At 35.3% G+C, this 17,041-nt stretch overlaps 2 protein-coding genes across 2 annotated transcripts; one reads left to right on the forward strand and one right to left on the reverse strand.

The window, feature by feature from the left end:
- Positions 1-1,519: 1,519 nt before the first annotated feature.
- LOC134748794 (uncharacterized) lies at positions 1,520-8,100 on the forward strand. The gene is made up of 5 exons (XM_063683588.1): positions 1,520-1,685; positions 4,235-4,388; positions 6,017-6,134; positions 7,000-7,134; positions 7,699-8,100. Exons 1-5 carry the CDS (start codon positions 1,520-1,522, stop codon positions 7,933-7,935), a joined length of 810 nt encoding a protein of 269 aa, XP_063539658.1. The 3' UTR covers positions 7,936-8,100.
- Positions 8,101-14,519: 6,419 nt separating this feature from the next.
- LOC134755435 (uncharacterized) lies at positions 14,520-16,341 on the reverse strand. Its single transcript, XM_063691992.1, has 3 exons — positions 16,192-16,341; positions 15,279-15,567; positions 14,520-15,189 (listed from the first exon to the last, which is right to left on the reverse strand). The coding sequence occupies exons 1-3, from the start codon at positions 16,222-16,224 to the stop codon at positions 14,549-14,551; spliced, it is 963 nt and encodes a 320-aa protein (XP_063548062.1). The 5' UTR covers positions 16,225-16,341; the 3' UTR covers positions 14,520-14,548.
- Between the last annotated feature and the right edge of the window lie 700 nt (positions 16,342-17,041).

The raw sequence follows: 17,041 nt of genomic DNA on the forward strand, positions 1-17,041 counted from the left end.
CCAACATTTCCAAGTGATAAAAATGCGACCATAATACCGCCGCTGTTAAAAAATAGATGGAGTAGCGAATTATTAACGTGCCAATAAATATGACCGCCAAGGTCGGATACAATCGGACAGATTGTGTTGTGAACCCTGTCTGCGTGTAGATTATATTTTAAAAACATTGCCTTATTTATTAGATAACTCAGTTAACGTTAGGGTTCCCTATAAATACTCATTTTTAGGATTCATGAAATAACATAATGTTAATTATTTGTAATTTTTAGAGTTCCGTAATAAAGAAAATTTCATTTGTTTCATTTAATAAAAATAAAACAACCAGCCAAGTGCGAGTAGGACTCGCGCACGAAGGGTTCAGTACCATTACGTAAAAAACGGCAAAAAAATCACGGTTGTTTGTTTGTTATTTTATTCTGTTTTTAGTATTTGTTGTAATAGCGCGGCAACAGGCAACTATTTATTTATTTAATCTTTATTGCACAAAAGAAAATACAAATGTACAAAAGGCGGACTATCACGGATCATGAGGCCTGGTGATAGACGGACAGACAGACAGACAGCGGAGTCTTAGTAACAGATTCCCGTTTTTACCCTTTAGGTACGGTACGGAACCCTAAAAATGTCGAATGTTGATACCGTCACCAATCACTATAACATGTTGTCAGTTAAGGATATGACAAATCGATAGGTAAAGCATAAACCATCTGACGTGGTTACCTACATTAAATCTCACAACTTTTTGGGCTGCGAAACTTGCATTTTTACGTGATACGATTTAGTTGGGATGTGCAATTGTACATAACATCTACAAAAAGCGCTCTTTCAAGTCTGCCTATTGAGACAGACGAGCAACTACGGAATCCAACATAGAGCATGGCCCGACTTGCTACTCGTAATCATTTGTTTATAACAATTATGGCCTGCAAGATGCCCGGCAAGCGGAAACATGGTCGCCCTAAATCTAAGTACCTATGGCGTCGTTCTTCTGTGGAGCAAGAGCTCGGTGTATTAGGGATGGGGTGGGAGGAGGTTACCCAAGCTGCCCAAGACCGAAGTCAATGGAAAAATAAGATTCGAGCCCTACACCCCAGCAGGGGGTAACAGGAAAGGAAAAAAAAATTACATTATAAAGCCAGCAATATTTAATTAAGAACAATATAAGCATGCACATGCTACGGTAATCGCTTACCATTAGGCGGGTCAAAGTTTGGTTGTTTAACAGACCATACTTACTAACAAAATCTTTAAACATATATATTATGCAGGTTCAATCACAAAAATGGGAACAAAATCCGACTTTCTTCGGCAAAATTTGTCACATTATTGATATAATTACGCTGTCATCTTAATAACAGCCGCCACGCGGCATGGGTATCACTTGCACAATTCTAGTTCGGGTCCCTCAAGCAAAAGTCCCAAACACACTTGACCGTTCCCTTTGTTATTATTGCGCGGCGCGGCGTGGCGGCTCATTCCGTATCAATCAGTCTACGTAGCAACAGCATTGACATAAACAATGGCGCTAGTATTAAATAAAAACGTTTTATTGACATTTAATAGCGACACTCTAAACGAAGTCAGAAAGGAATTTAATTTAGACGAGCATGGAAAAATTGAGCAAGAAATAAACACTTTACACGATTGGATCCAAAGACAAGAGTATTTCACAAAGAAGGATTTTGGTGAGTTTAATGCGTTTTATCCCTGGCCGCTTATCTTTGTCTGAGACTACTACACTTTTTATGGTCTTTCCTCTAAGACGTGGTACAATAACGAAACTTAGGTAAACTTATATTAACGTATTAATGAATCACTTTAAGAGCGACAGCGTGCCGAATTTGCTCTTGGCTGTCCGCCTATAATAAATGTTTATTGATAATAATCATGAGTATTAAGGCCTGACTCGTAACGAATTTGCCGAAAAAAATTATATAGTTATTTGTGCAACAAGAGAGGAAAGTTGGTTTTTCTTGCGAGTGTTTATTTTGAGTCTCGAGAAAGCGAAAGATTCTATAATTGAATCACGAGCGAAGCGAGTGATTCTAAGGTAAAATCTTGAGCGTAGCGAGGGACTCAAAAACACGAGATGTAAAATAACTTTGCTCTCGTGTTGCACACATAATTTTTCACCTGAGTAGTGAGAACATATTAAAGGTTAAAATGTATTTCGAATTACACAGAATAAACAGAAAAAAAAGTATTATAATATGTACCATACGATACGATACGATACAATACGATACGATACCACAGAATAACTAATAGTACTACCGACGATACGATACGATACGATACGATACGATACGATACGATACGATACGATACGATACGATACGGTACCATACGATACGATACGATACCAGACCCTACCATACCGTACCGTACCGTACCGTACCATACCATAAAAAAAATGTAATAAAAGTATGAAGTTCATGGCCTTCACTAAATTAAAAAGCTACATTGTTTGTGTGACGAAAGTAGGCTTGTTCGAGCTGCTGAGGTGAAAAATTAATTTCTTGACAAACTTTTACTTTATTGTTAGAAATCTGTACAAGATCATTGTCTGCTGAATACAAAGGTGAAGAGAGTTCATTTGCACCGCGACCGCGGGCGCGGCGGGTCAACTGAACCATCGCCTATATATTTTTGATAAGTAGGTATTTTAGGTACCTACATCGTAACCACCATCCAGTCACTCGGTGTACGCGAGATGAATGAGCTTTCTAAACGAGCGTTTTAGGAGATTTTTTGGCTTGGTAATAAAGACATCATTAATCAACCTGTTTGTTGATTAATGATGTCTTTGTCTATTTAGAAAAAAAAAACACAATAAAATCTTTTCAGGGTATTGGCTTCTTTTGATTTTGGAATGTCTGGTACCATTGACCCTGGCTATGGGTCAAATATACGATTTAGGAAACCGAAACTTATCAGTTTCCTCATAACAAAGACCTATATAACTCCGTATAAGATGAATAAAGTCTAAGGAAAAAACGTGCCTTGGTAATAAAAAAAAATTGATTCTCGCACAGATGGTGCTACCACTAATCCACCTGCTGGTGCTGGTGGTGGTGCTGCTTCTGCTGCTGGGCACCTTTAGCCTATTCTCGGCTAAATGGCGTTGACGGTTTTGTTTGTTACCTATTTAATAATTTTAACACATATTAGTGAAAGAACATGGGTCAAAATCATATAAAAATAATAAATACAAACAAAAAAATTATTCATCCATATATATAGTATATATTTATATTTAGTTATGGAAGTACTGTCCGCGCGCCAATTCCGTGCATTCGGGGGTCGAGGAAGTGGGGGGGGGGGGGGTGCGCCGCGCCCGTACGTACAAAATGACACCACTCGGTCACAGATTAATAAATCTCGGTCATGACGCCCAACATTTCTAACATTCCTCAGCCGTGCACGGAATTCGCGCGCGGACAGTAAATTTACTGTGACTACAAAATTTACTATGACAGTACCCCTCTATCCTATATATTCTCTTTGCTGATAATAAAGATCAAACAAAAATTACATACAAAAGTTATAAAAAAAGTAAATAGGTAAGTTGTATAAGATTTGTACTATAATCATATGGTGTTTAAATAAATCTAATCTAATCTAATCTATGGCACATTAACCTTAGAATGGTTAAATTCATTTCTGATTCAATGCAATTATTTATTTTAAAGTGGTTCGATTGACCTTGGTGTACGGTAAGTATTATGATAAGGTACAATTTTTCTTCTACTCATGCAGTTTTTTTTTCGGATACTCTCTGCATCGTTCGTATGTCAGCAATGTAATTTAGCCTCGTTCCTGATCCATGAATTCGACTAACTAACCAAAGTTACTTTGCTTATCTATATCAGACCCTAGAACAAACCTTTGGCTGTTTGGCATTTGTAGAGCATATTTTAAAAATGTACCCTAGTTTGATCAAATAGTCGTTTTCAAACGCCCCTATATTGTAAATTTCATCGAAATCGTTAAGCTGTTTCTGCGAGGGATTATTAAAAAAATATATACAAATGTATCTGAAAAATAGATTATGTGCCGCTACTGTATAATTAAAATGCCTGATTTAATTTATCGCCCGTATTGGATTTACACACTGTATACTTAAGTACCAATGCGAATACTGTGTTAAAGTATAACAGCCATTGTTGATGTTGTTATACTTTTACACAGGTATGTTATATACCGTACTGTTAACAAAAAGTTTTCATTTCAGCTAGAAACTACTTGGAACGCTTTATAATTTCCGCTAAGGGATCAGTTGAACGAGCACAAACCAGAATAGATAAACTCTGCACGATGCGCACTATTGCATCAAATTTATTTGAGAAATGTGTTGCAAAAGATTTGCTTGATTTACGTTCGTTTTAGTAAGTAATTACTATTTCAGGACCTACTATAAGAGCCTCGGTAGAGAGTATCATTTCGTTCCATTTGGAGTTGAAAATCTAGGTCCATGGGGTCCCAGCGCGCACAATTTGTTTGCACAAATCGCGAAGCGTCTGGTTGACGTAACTGGTGACCGAATAGCTGGCGGCTTCCTCGCACAACGTATCACATTGCGATACAGCGAGGAAATGCCGCCAGCATTCTTGGTACAATGCCTCAAGGGCCTATTTCAGATTTAAGCTAGTTATTAATTTCATTTACGTAGTACCACTGTATATATCTTGGACCTACTTAATTATAATAATTATCCTTGTTCGAATATTGGTCGCCGGGGCTACAAACTAGTACAAACAATCAGACACATAACTACTATGACTGCCAGAAATAAAAAAGTATGTGTTGACATCGGGGACTCATACCATTAATACAATGCTTTGAGTACAACTAACATACATACTTATACAATATGTACGGCATTAGTAAGACGAAAGGGGAGGACCCGCGCGAAATCGCTTATTCGTACAAACGTTGTCCTTATTTTCCTCTTAGTTGTATATTAACCACAGCAATGCCCCTACGTACGCCCCTGCCCCTACCCTTGATTTTTTTGAGATTTTTAATTTTTATAAGAATTAGGCGCATTTAAAAATTTGTATGAAACCTGTTTTTCGCACCAAATTTTTACAATAATCAAAAAATCTAAGTAAACAAACCTAGGGGCATAGCTATGGTTAATTAATAATTATACATCAAATTATGTAAAAATATTTTCCATAATGTTAATATCCAGAGAGGAAAACGGGAACTACGTTTGTATGCAGAAACGGCCGTCCCCTTTCCTCCTAAAATGAAAATAGACGTGACGTCGGCATCGCCATGGCGTGTTTTTATAGCGTTATAGAGGAAAAGAAACTGAACAAAGTCTAAGCTTCCAAAGAGCGTGCATAAACTATACCTGGGTTGGTAATTAGCATAACAGGTAAATTAAAGAAAGTCATAAAAACGGCCAGTTTTTAATTTTTTTTTATAGGCACATACATATATTTTTTATGTACATAGCATATTTATATAGATAAAACTAGTACATATTACGTAATAGGTACCTCTTTATTACAATAAACCATTCGCATTTATTTTGGTAGCTAAAAAAACGCGAGGACATGAGACAAAGACAAATACGATGCGAGATATTGGGCCCTGGCAGAGACGGTTAGAATTTCAAAAAGCTCGTCTTAATATATTATTATTATGTTGCGGCTTAATATCCCTTTTGTGAAATACCGATAATAGTAATTCCTTTTGTATATAGACAAAACCTGCGTTGTGGATTTAGTTCAATAATTGACTAACAGGCCAATTCGAACGTACACCAACAGTTGATATTAGACGTCAGTCTATAATAAGTTGTCAATCTTATTCAGTTATCGTGCATTTCGCTTGTACTTATCCGTACATGTATTGGCGCGGTCGAGACGCACGATAACTAAATAATAGCTAATTGAGGCTAGCGTTCCTTAGACTCGTCAGAGGATAGCGCGGTTATGGATAACGCCATTAGTATTAGGTTCTTTCATTTATTTTTTTAACAATTTTAATCGTTTTCTTGCAGCTTACAAGTAATGATACCAGATCTTACACAAGACAACTACAGAATGCTTTGCTCTAAAATGCTTTTATCGAAAGTCACGTCATCTAAGCTTCTGGAGGCGTATCAGCATTGTATCATGGTAAGTTTTTTTATATAAGCTACCAAATTTATATATCAAACAAGTCTGGCTGTAAATAATTATTTCAATTCAAAATGCAAAAACAAACCGGCCAAGAAAACAAATCTTAAAACATTGTGCATATTAGATATTATGCAATATCTATACTGTTTTATCTTTATTGTGTTATGTTATAGGTAAATACTTATGTATGATATGGAAATAAGATAGACGCCTTTAGATTTTTCGTATGTAATAGGCAACCAACTGGTAAGACTCATTACCGCCACTCACCAGTGAGATACAATAAAAATTGATACACTCCCTTGTATAATAAGGCAAATCATGCTCAAACCGAAAAATATTACTCAACTAAATTGGATACTTATAGTCAACTAAATTGGATATAAGAAGCACAATCAACTCATCAGAGTAACAGGCCGTTATAACCACTTATAAAACAAACAAAATTTGTCATATTATGGTCTACCTCACAACTTATTCGAATATCAGCCTAGGATAATCATTTTTTTAGGGTTCCGTACCCAAAAGGGTAAACACGGGACCCAATTACTAAGACTCCGCTGTCTGTCTGTCTAGTCTGTCTGTCCGTCTGTCACCAGGCTGTATCTCGTGAACCTTGACAGCTGGACAGTTGAAATTTTCACAGATGATGTATTTCTGTTGCCGCTATAACAACAAATACTAAAAACATAATAAAATAAATATTTAAGTGGAGCTCCCATACAACAAACGTGATTTTTACCATTTTTTGCGCAATGGTACGGAACCCTTCGTGCGCGAGCCCGACTCGCACTTGGCAGTTTTTTTTTATCAATGACACACACCTAAACTAAAAATATTTTATAATAGATTTTTTTTGCAGTTAACTGAATATTTGAAACTTCATGATTATGCTCAAGGTTACTACTTAGTTTTGGATCTCAACGACATGAATATAATGGATATAGTTTTTAATTTGAAGTTGAGTGACTTCCGTAATATCTTCACAGTAATAATCGTAAGTATCCCATTTCCGTTTATAAACCAATTTGTTTTAGCAAAATTGCAAAACATTTTTAGTCAGTCTAAAAATATTTTGCAAGTTTACACACTTTTACTTAACTTCACTGCGTATTTATGTGTGTATGTGCTTCAAATCTTGTAACTTAAATTAAAACCATTTCCCGGTGTCCGAATCAGTTGAAATTTGGACTATACTTATTTCTTTATTTTATTAACTGCATGTAAAAATACGCAAGTAAGTATAACGCGTTAGCACTGATTGACTAGCACGTTATCTTCTCGCGGATTAGCAAAGTAAAATTTTTGGTATTTATTAATATGGATTTCCGCAAAGTAAGGCCTGATTCTATTCATTATTTATTTTCGACGACAGGACAATAATATACTAAAATGGAGCTGATCTGATGATGCAATCGAAAGATCCAAGGATCCTTTGGTTAAAGCAATTTCTCGATGGAAAAACACAAACACATATACAAAAGGCTCTTTAGAAAGGTACTTTAGTCAGCAATAAAAGTGTGTGTCACAGTCACAAAGACGAGTAACTTGTTCATTTCAGGAAGGCTACGGAATAAGAATAAAAGGTATATACGTAATATCTCCTTCTAAAATGATTGATGCACTTGTAAAAATTGTGAAGAAGTTTGTTAGTGCTAAAATTGCTCAAAGGATCAATGTTGTAAAATCGCCAGAATCATTACATGAAGTCTTCCCTAAATGCTTGCTACCAAAAGACTTAGGTGGGGAGCAGAAAACTATGTTGGAACTCTTCGGTAATATTTATATTAACCATTAGTTTACGATTCACAAAAATAATTAAATACTTAATAATTAATAACGTGCATGCATAATAGATACAACTTTGATTTTCAGATGAAAATATTGAAGAGCTTTCTTCAGAAAGTCATGTATCGCACATGATGGAAATGAGACATGCATGCACTGATGAAAACCTAAGGAAAAATAATAAATTTTATTAAGAGTAGGTACCTTGAATTACCTGAATCCTTTGGAATTTTAAGTGTTGATTGATAAAAATCAAAGTAAAATTGATATTATTTTATGGAGTTTAAAGAAGAAGACACTAGTAATTTTAAGTGTTGATTGATAAAAATCAAAGTAAAGTTGACATTATTTTATGGACTTTAAAGAAGAAGACACTAGTTGAAATTCAACCTACTTGTTTTTCTATAACTGCATTTTCAAAACCGAAGTTCTACTGCATTAGAAAATAAGAAAATTAAACTTATTTAATTCAAATAAATCTATAATATTCTCATAATTATAAATAAACTGCAGATGAAATCTTTTGTAAAAGTTCTTTGTCCTAGATGTTCTCCGCTAACGAACGTAACGACCACATACAAACGATTCATCAAACTCATTAAAGTCGGTCAAAGCGCAACTTCCAGAGCCATAAAAGAAAGAAATCTCAAGTTTTCGCCGAAGAGAACGAAATAAGTTTGCTATGTTTGTCCTAAGTTACTTAAAAACAGCGATATAAAATTCTGGCTCGCTGAATTAGAATTTCGAAGCACTAGCGATATTAACTATTTCACGCTATTAGACAATTTGTAGTACTGCTTTGCCTCATCCAAAACAATTTCATATTAAATATTTCGTTAATAAACGGCTACCGGAGTTCCAAGTCATATTGAAAATTCACCAGTAATTATGCTTGAATTGAATTTGTTTCTAAGCTTAATAGCATCGTTCGCAGACGTTTCTGCTTGATACGAATTTAATTTATAGGTTCTTACTAGTGATGCAACAGCACGAACGATAGCACTTTCAGAAATTTACGAATACGAATAGCAATACCGATGCAAATAAGAATTGTGTTATTTGTGTTGTTTTTATCCATATAATATAGATGGGCTTTTGCACGTTAGACTAAGAGGAGGCCATTGTCAACCATAAACCATAATCCATCGGGTACAATAGAAAAATTGGGCACTTGTTCGATTTGTAAACAATATGGAGCATTTCTGAGCAAATCAAAAAATCAATTTTTTGTATATAATGTTCAACCTTAAGTACCTAATCAAAGAAAAACAAATCGGTCATGGCTTGGGCAGGACTACAAGTATACGGGGCGAGTGTGGTGGAGTTTTATCAGCAGTTTATTGAGCGTGTTGGGATGTGCACATGAATAAACCAGGCCTTTCATTCTGCTTGACTTAATTAAATTCCAATCTAAGTCCGATTTGATAGGGATTTTTATCCATCCCATACTGCTTCGGGTGGGGTGATATGAAGTCTGAATCTAGACAAAATAAAAAAATTATTACAGTCCGTTAACTCTCAGAATGACATTCGTTTTTCAGGTAAAATCGGACGTAATCGCGAAATAGAAAATGACAGTGTGTACTGATTTAGTTGCAATCCAACATCCAAAGAGTGCAGTCGTCTTTTCAGCCTTAAACTTTATAGAGTAGATAATACCACCATAACTAGTAGGTAAATATATAATTCATATTTTTCGGCAATTAATTTAATGAGGACTAATCTCAAAAGGGTCTTTCTGTAAATGGTCAATCACCAAAAATCATATATAAAGTATATAAATATTTTTGAAAAAAGCGGAAACTTTTAAGAAAAGTGATAATTGTAAATATTTTAGTAAAATTCAAGATCGGGTGCTAGATGTAACAGGAATTTAAAAAATACATTAATAAAAACATTGAGCGAAGCCGACCAAAAGCCTCCATCCATGCCCATTGAAACGCCAAAGAAAAAGAGACCGAAAAAGGACTTTGTATTAAATCTGGATAGTTTTGATTACGATGTAATCTGGAGGATGGTATATGATTTCCATAATAGATTCAAAGATCTCCCGAATTTGAAAAAAATATATAATTTTACCATATGAATTGAAATATGTGACTGGTATTAATAAATCTATATAATTTCCGCCAGAAGTAGTAAATGACGGTGTGACGTTCTGTTTTCAAATTACCTGTGGACGAATTTCAAATTCTGATTCTATTTTACTTAGATTATGACAAAAAGTCAAATCGCAATATAATCAACCGAATATATGCGAATATTAAGCATAACGTCATTAAATTAGGGCTTATTTTACATTGAGAAAATAGGTATCCTTAACTTTTTGCGGTAAGTTTAAAACTTTTTGTGAGGTAATAAGAAAGCAGAACAGCAGTATCACCTTCGCGTGTTACCGCCGATACCCGATGTATCTTTCTAATGCTGGCACCACACTTCGCCTTATTTGCCAAATATTCGTGTTGCATCTCTTTCCTTCGACATACAAAACAAAAGGGATGCAACACGAATATTTGCCAAATACAGCGAAGTGCGGTGCTGGCATAAAATCCGAAGGTCATTCTCAGAGTTAACGGACTGTACCAGCGTGTGTACTTATAATATTGCATGAGTCAAATTCAAAAACATACAATATGGCTTGACTACTACGTAATACGACTTGCAGGAGCAGGCTTGGATGATGGACGTGGCCGTGGTCTGCTTGGATGCCTCGTAGAGAGGCGTAACACGTATCGAGTTTTGTACTTTTGGTGGTGGTTTTTTAGGGTTCCGTACCCAAAGGGTAAAAAAGGGACCCTATTACTAAGACTCCGCTGTCCGTCTGTCCGTCTGTCTGTCTGTCACCAGGCTGTATCTCATGAACCGTGATAGCTAGACAGTTGAAATTTTCACAGATGATGTATTTCTGTTGCCTCTATAACAACAAATACTAAAAATTACGGAACCCTCGGTGGCCGGTTTTTATAAATAATTATTTATTTCAGCGGTGGGAGGGTGGGAACATTCATTGCATGCAATTAGGTAAAAGCACTGATTGACTTGCAAGTTATTATGTTTAAATTAAGTACCTAATGGATTTTCGCAAAATAGGTATCGCCTGATTATATCATTTATCCAAATCGATATCAAATCCGTAACCTGTTACTACAATCAGAATACGACCCCAGTTGCATTATCTATCTATATATATATAAATGCACGTGTCCTGACTGACTGACTGAATTAGTGACTTATCAACGCAGAGGCGAAACCACAAAAGCTAGAAAGTTGAAATTTGCACACCAGGTTACTTTTATAATGTGTACAACGATTTTGAAAAATTCAACCCCTAACAGGGTTAAAAAGGGGTTGAAAGTTTGAATCCATTACAAATGCTTTGAAACTTCTTGGAGAGGCATAATAGCCGATTACAAAAAAAAGGATTTAGGCGTTTTTGGAAATTCAACCCCTAAGGTGTTATCGAGAGGATGAAATTTTGTCTTGGGGTTCAAATTTTATTTTAAGCTAGGAACTTAAACCTTTGCAAAAACGTATTATACTAAAAACAAGAAAAACTAATTTCAGCGTTTTTAATAATTCATCCCAATTTGTGAAAGACACATGCATTGTATAATTATTATCCAATGATTAACCGTCCCTACTGATATCTTTTGCTGCATAATGTTCTATGCTCATGTAAAAAACTTATATAACCACCAACATACAAATCCACGCGTACGAAGTCGCGGGCAACAGCTAGTCTGATATAAGGTTACAAACAACCTATTTCGAAACCTAATAAACCTGGACTATGGTAGCTGATGACGAGGTTGACATTGATCGACAAATTGTTAATAATAATGACACGGGCAGGACGTTTTAATGTATATGTTTGTGTACACGACATGTCTGTGTACGCATCAATGTATATCAGTATCAGTTGATAATGTTATGGCATATCCACGGTAACGTGGTACAAGAACTAGTTGCTATTTAAGTAGGTACAGTAATTGACAAGCAACCCATTAGAGGCCATACATGACACAATACACCTGCATTTTGAACTTTCATCGAACTGAAATTCGGTTAACTTTTTGAAAAAAAATATTTTATGAATTTTTATTTAATATTTTAAATTTAGGTTTCTTTTTTTTTTCAATATTTATTATTATTCAATTAAAAGTAAAACTAAAAGTAACTAAGAATAACAACTTATAAATAAAAAAAAAAATTAAAAAACAAAACTACTCTTAATTAAAAAACATCTAAATAAGGCCCCCGCGGCATTGTGCCAAAGATGCTGGCAGCATTCCCTCGCTGAATGGCAATACTTATGCGCTGCGAGAGAAAGCCGCCAGCTCTCTGGTCACCGGTTGCGTCGACGAGCTTTTTGCTAAGTTCTTTAAAAAGAACTTTTGCGCTTGGACCCCACGGCCCCAGTGTCTCGACACCAAATGCCACAAAGTGGTATTGTGGGCCGAGACCTCGGTACTTAGCGAACTTTTTGCCTTCAGCCGCCTCGGCAGCCGCCCCAGCCCCGAACGAGGTTCTTGGTAGATGGGACGGAGCTAGTGTATCGACGCATGTGGCGTCCCAGACCAGCACCCGTCCCATCTTCCACGGGACCAGGGTCATACCATATATATTTATTTTAATATTTAAGTCTGTTTAAATTAAACATAATTCCACGTAATAAAACTAGAGCAATCTCCAGTAAAGTTTACGCTGCCAACTAAAGAAGCTGGCTTTAATAATTATGGCCAAAAAACTAAAAAGTAAAAGAGTTGCCAACAAAGGCCACTTTTCAGAGAGCCCGTGAAACTGTCGGGGTGAGGCCACTTGGATTCTCTCCAAATCCAAAAGCCACTAGGGCCAGCTCAGCTCGTTGGCTTAAAAATTAACAACTTTTTCCCCTTTTTAGGGTTTCGTAGTCAGGTCTAGAAACCCTTATAGTTTCGCCATGTCCGTCCGCGCCTTTGCTCCGTGATCTTTTGTGCTAGAAAGCTGCAATTTGCAAAATCATGCATGGCGACAGAACGGTAAAATAGTTAAGATTTTTTTTGTTTGATATTTTTTTGTTCCAATAGTGTGGGGTATCCTTGGATAGGTCTTTCAAAATCAATAAGGAAATATACAAGGGTCTCCAAGAAACATTTTTTGTTAAAGTTAATATGTGTGTCCCCCTCTAACTTTTGAACCATGGGTATAAAAAAATATAAAATAAAATTGTGAAACAAAATCTTGATAAACATGTACTTTCAATGAATACTATAGGGAACAATATCGGTCCAGCCGTTTATGACTAATTGCAAAAAAATCTTTTCTTCTTAGTAATAAGATTTACAAACAGGGCCCGGACAACCCTTTCCGCGATAAAACACTTTCAATGGGCGTCCCTTAAACACGGCTAACACATTGAAAGACTTTTCCTTTTGTACTGCAAGCCCATTCATACCCCTACCTTGGACTAACCCTTACCGAAAAGCTAACCAAAAATAAGGGTAGCCCTTAATAAGGGTTACCCTTATCTTTAAGCGCTTTTTATTAAGGTTTCCCTTTAGTAATGTCGTAGTTCAGCCTTGCGTGAAAGAGACAGGATTAGTACATATCTACGCTGGTGTATGAAAAGGAAAGAAAATACGTGCCTAGTCAAAGAACGCAGCCGCCGCCGCCGACGATCGCTCGGATTCGAAGTAATGTGTGCTTTATGAACAAGGTAGATGACTTAAATTAGCACGCTTTTATGCTAAAAGGGAAGCCCTTTATAAGGCTAACCATTATAAGCAATATGCAAGGTGTTGGTGAGCGGATGATAAGGGTTTTGTAAGGGTATTTGGGCTACCGATTACTCAAATGTGTTAGCTTTATATAAGGGTTTTTAAAAGCAAAATGAACGGGTTTCATCTGGCAAAGGGTATGTTGAGTTAAGCCGTATGCAATACCAATACCCTTATTAAACCCGGATAAGGGATAGCGGGCCGGTCCCTGCTTACAAAGCGCTGCGAAGATACTTAACTCCCTTATGCTCGTAATAATGTACATGATAATTACTAATAGCCTGTTCTGACAGAATAGAAACTACAAAACCCTACACTGAGCATGGCCCCACCTGCTCTTGGATTTTATTTTATTTTAAGAAATATTAAGTCGGACTGGATATGACCGGGATGTTATAATAATTTGATTAGGCTTTTTTTATTTGGGTCATTAACGACACAAATAGTAGCGTCAAATACTAAAAAACAATCTAATGAAAGATGTCTTCAAAGTATAACTAACTTACAATAGCTAGATGGGTACTGACTATAACAGTTCTGTAATCACGGATATTGTACATTTAGACGTATCTATTTCTTCTATTTATTTTTCTTTTCATAAGTAGTTATAAGGTGCAACAAGTTTAACAACTGTGTGATCTACTTTCGGCAATATATTATCGACATTAAATGTTACGTTTTCCAATGTAAATTTTTGTAATGACTGTTGATGCGAAAAGAAAACAAAAAATATCTAAAAATATAAAATACCTATTTTTAATCTTCTATCTAAACTATATATTATTAACTGATATAATTCTACACATATATATATATATATATATATCCCTGGACATATAACAAATCACTACACAAGTAAACAAATACTCAATTTGAAGAATCAGTATCAGAATAAATCTTATATGAACCAAATGGTTTATTATTATGAATATTATTAGAAGCTGAATATCCATACAAGTTCTTATAGTTATTTTGAAATCCATAAAATCCATGCAGGTAGAATCCATAATTTGAAAGCAAAACCGCTAGCAATGGATCAACCGGGAGATGGTTTAAACTATTGTAGCGGACTGGTATCAAAGATACTGGAGTAACTTTAGATGGATATAACATTTTCTTGTAACGCAGCATGGATCTCGCATAATTGTTCAACCTGTCATCATTTTTGATATTATATGTTGAAAGTAGATGATCGAACTTATTTGTATATTCATTACGTAAGTCATTCGCTTCTAGTCCTAATTCCTGCACATTTGATGGTTCAGTTACTTCGTAATTATTATTTGTTACATTTCTGTAATTCATTGAATTTTCCTTCTGCGCTGTTTTAATACCAGGTTCTGGCGTAGTCAGAGCATTCAAAATCAAATCCTTGGTCGAACTGACATCCCAAATTAACTTTGATGTCCTTCGATTTATGTTATTTTTAACAGTCGTTTTATATAATTCATCACTCGGTTTTGATTTCAGCAGTACTGGATGTTGATTTTTATTTGATTCTGTTATAGCTGAAAATAAATTAAATGAATTTCACATGTTTTCTTACCATCGTAACTGCTGCGTATTTTAATAAATGCAATTGTAAAACAACGCTTACCTTTTTGGCTTGAATTGTCACTTGGTGTAGGTATTGCAGCAGCTACTGCGGATGGCGGCCATGCATTTACGCTTTTCTCATTCGGTATTGTTTGTACTTGCTCTGGAGTTATTATTTGGATGGCATCTTTCTTTACATAATCGATGTTACTATCATCAATCCCTTGCAATGGTTTCCAGTCTGTTGTCCCAGCATAACTGTTACTCATTTGGTTGAGCACAAATGATCTGGTAACAGGTATCCATCCTTTAGCAAAATATGCATCGTTACTAGCCAATATAGAATTGACCTATAAAAACCAAAAAGTAATAAAGTACGTATTTACTTCAGATCATACAACTATAATTCAGTCTAAGTATATACACTTAAAAAGTATTTCCGACGAAAATATACTATTATCAATAGGGTATTTGACTACTAGTCAAATCAGTTTCTATTTTCGAACTGTCAAAACAATTTTGCCACTATGGAATTTATATGAAACACTAGCATGTGACGTCACAATCAAATTACCTACTATTTATAGTTTTATACAGGTTTTAAAATAGAAATTGTGTCTAAAGCTAACTGCTGTCTACGTTACTCCATTAATCTTCTGGTGCTTTATTTCATGCTTGGTGTAAAATAATTTATTTTAAATACGATCAATACCCTATTAGCACCTAGCTGTGTTATGATAACACCCACAGCAATATTTAAATTCAAACTGACACTAAACCTATCTAAATAATTAATTGTAAAAAAACTTAAAACGACATATTACTAATTTCCCACAAACTGTGAGCCCCTTTTGTAAACAAGTACAATCGGATTAAAACAATCATTAAAAAATTGCCAAACAAGAAGTCGATATTACATTGAAAACTACACAACAATTACACTGAACCAACATCATAACAAACAAAAAACTTACCAGTAACAAGTCAACTAATACAAGTGCAATCATTTGGTCCGTGTGTAAACTGTAACATTCAAAAGTGAAGTGTCCGTCAGGGGTCAGTGCTAGTGGAACATTACGCTGCTTGAGTAAAGGTGACGCCACACTGCCGTATTTTTACATTAAAGAAAAATTATACTGTATTCTATATTAGTGAAAATCTAGGAGAGGTTTTAGGTTTTGCACCCTTGTACAAACAAATAACAATTGCATGATGGACTGATGTTGTTACAGTAAGACATATTCATAAATCTTACAAGTACAAATAGTAAATTATATATTTTTGTTCGACTACTAATTCTACAAACATACAGCTTTTCCGAACTGTATGTCATATTCATGTAATGTACCTAATAAGAAGCTAAACAACGTATCCGCACATATTAAAATTTGTCATATCTTAACTTATGTTTAAATTAGATTTAAGTTTTATCAACAACAGTGTACACTCGGCCCATGAAAAGTATTACCGCCGAGAAAGAAAGCGAACATTTAATTGTTTCTGCACTCTACACGACACGGCATTGCTTTCAGTGATGACTGCAAAGTGTTTACACAAGAACGCAATACCGAAACACATTAGTAGGTAAACATTTGTATATAGTTACAGTATATTAAATCACCTCCGGATAGTCCGTACAACTACAATGGAACCGTTTTTCTTTATTCTGAGCTAAAAATACTTTCAAAAAGCTTTAAGAAAAGACAAACCGGCCAAAATTGAGGGCCAAACACAATGGTGGCTTACGTACTCATGTAGGTAAGACTTACTTCGTATGACTCGGAAAAAGGAAATACAAAATTGTAATCGTGTTAACATAACATG

Source organism: Cydia strobilella, chromosome 2 (genome assembly GCF_947568885.1).
Source record: "Cydia strobilella chromosome 2, ilCydStro3.1, whole genome shotgun sequence".
Classification (NCBI taxonomy): domain Eukaryota; kingdom Metazoa; phylum Arthropoda; class Insecta; order Lepidoptera; family Tortricidae; genus Cydia; species Cydia strobilella.

Coding starts and splice junctions, on each gene's coding strand:
- LOC134748794 (XM_063683588.1), top strand. CDS start 1,520: ATGGCGCTAGTATTAAATAAAAACGTTTTATTGACATTTAATAGCGAC. Junction 1,686..4,234: donor TTTCACAAAGAAGGATTTTG/GTGAGTTTAATG, acceptor TTTTCATTTCAG/CTAGAAACTACTTGGAACGC. Junction 6,135..6,999: donor CGTATCAGCATTGTATCATG/GTAAGTTTTTTT, acceptor TTTTTTTTGCAG/TTAACTGAATATTTGAAACT.
- LOC134755435 (XM_063691992.1), bottom strand. CDS start 16,224: ATGATTGCACTTGTATTAGTTGACTTGTTACTG. Junction 15,568..16,191: donor TATTAGTTGACTTGTTACTG/GTAAGTTTTTTG, acceptor TGGTTTTTATAG/GTCAATTCTATATTGGCTAG. Junction 15,190..15,278: donor TGACAATTCAAGCCAAAAAG/GTAAGCGTTGTT, acceptor ATTTATTTTCAG/CTATAACAGAATCAAATAAA.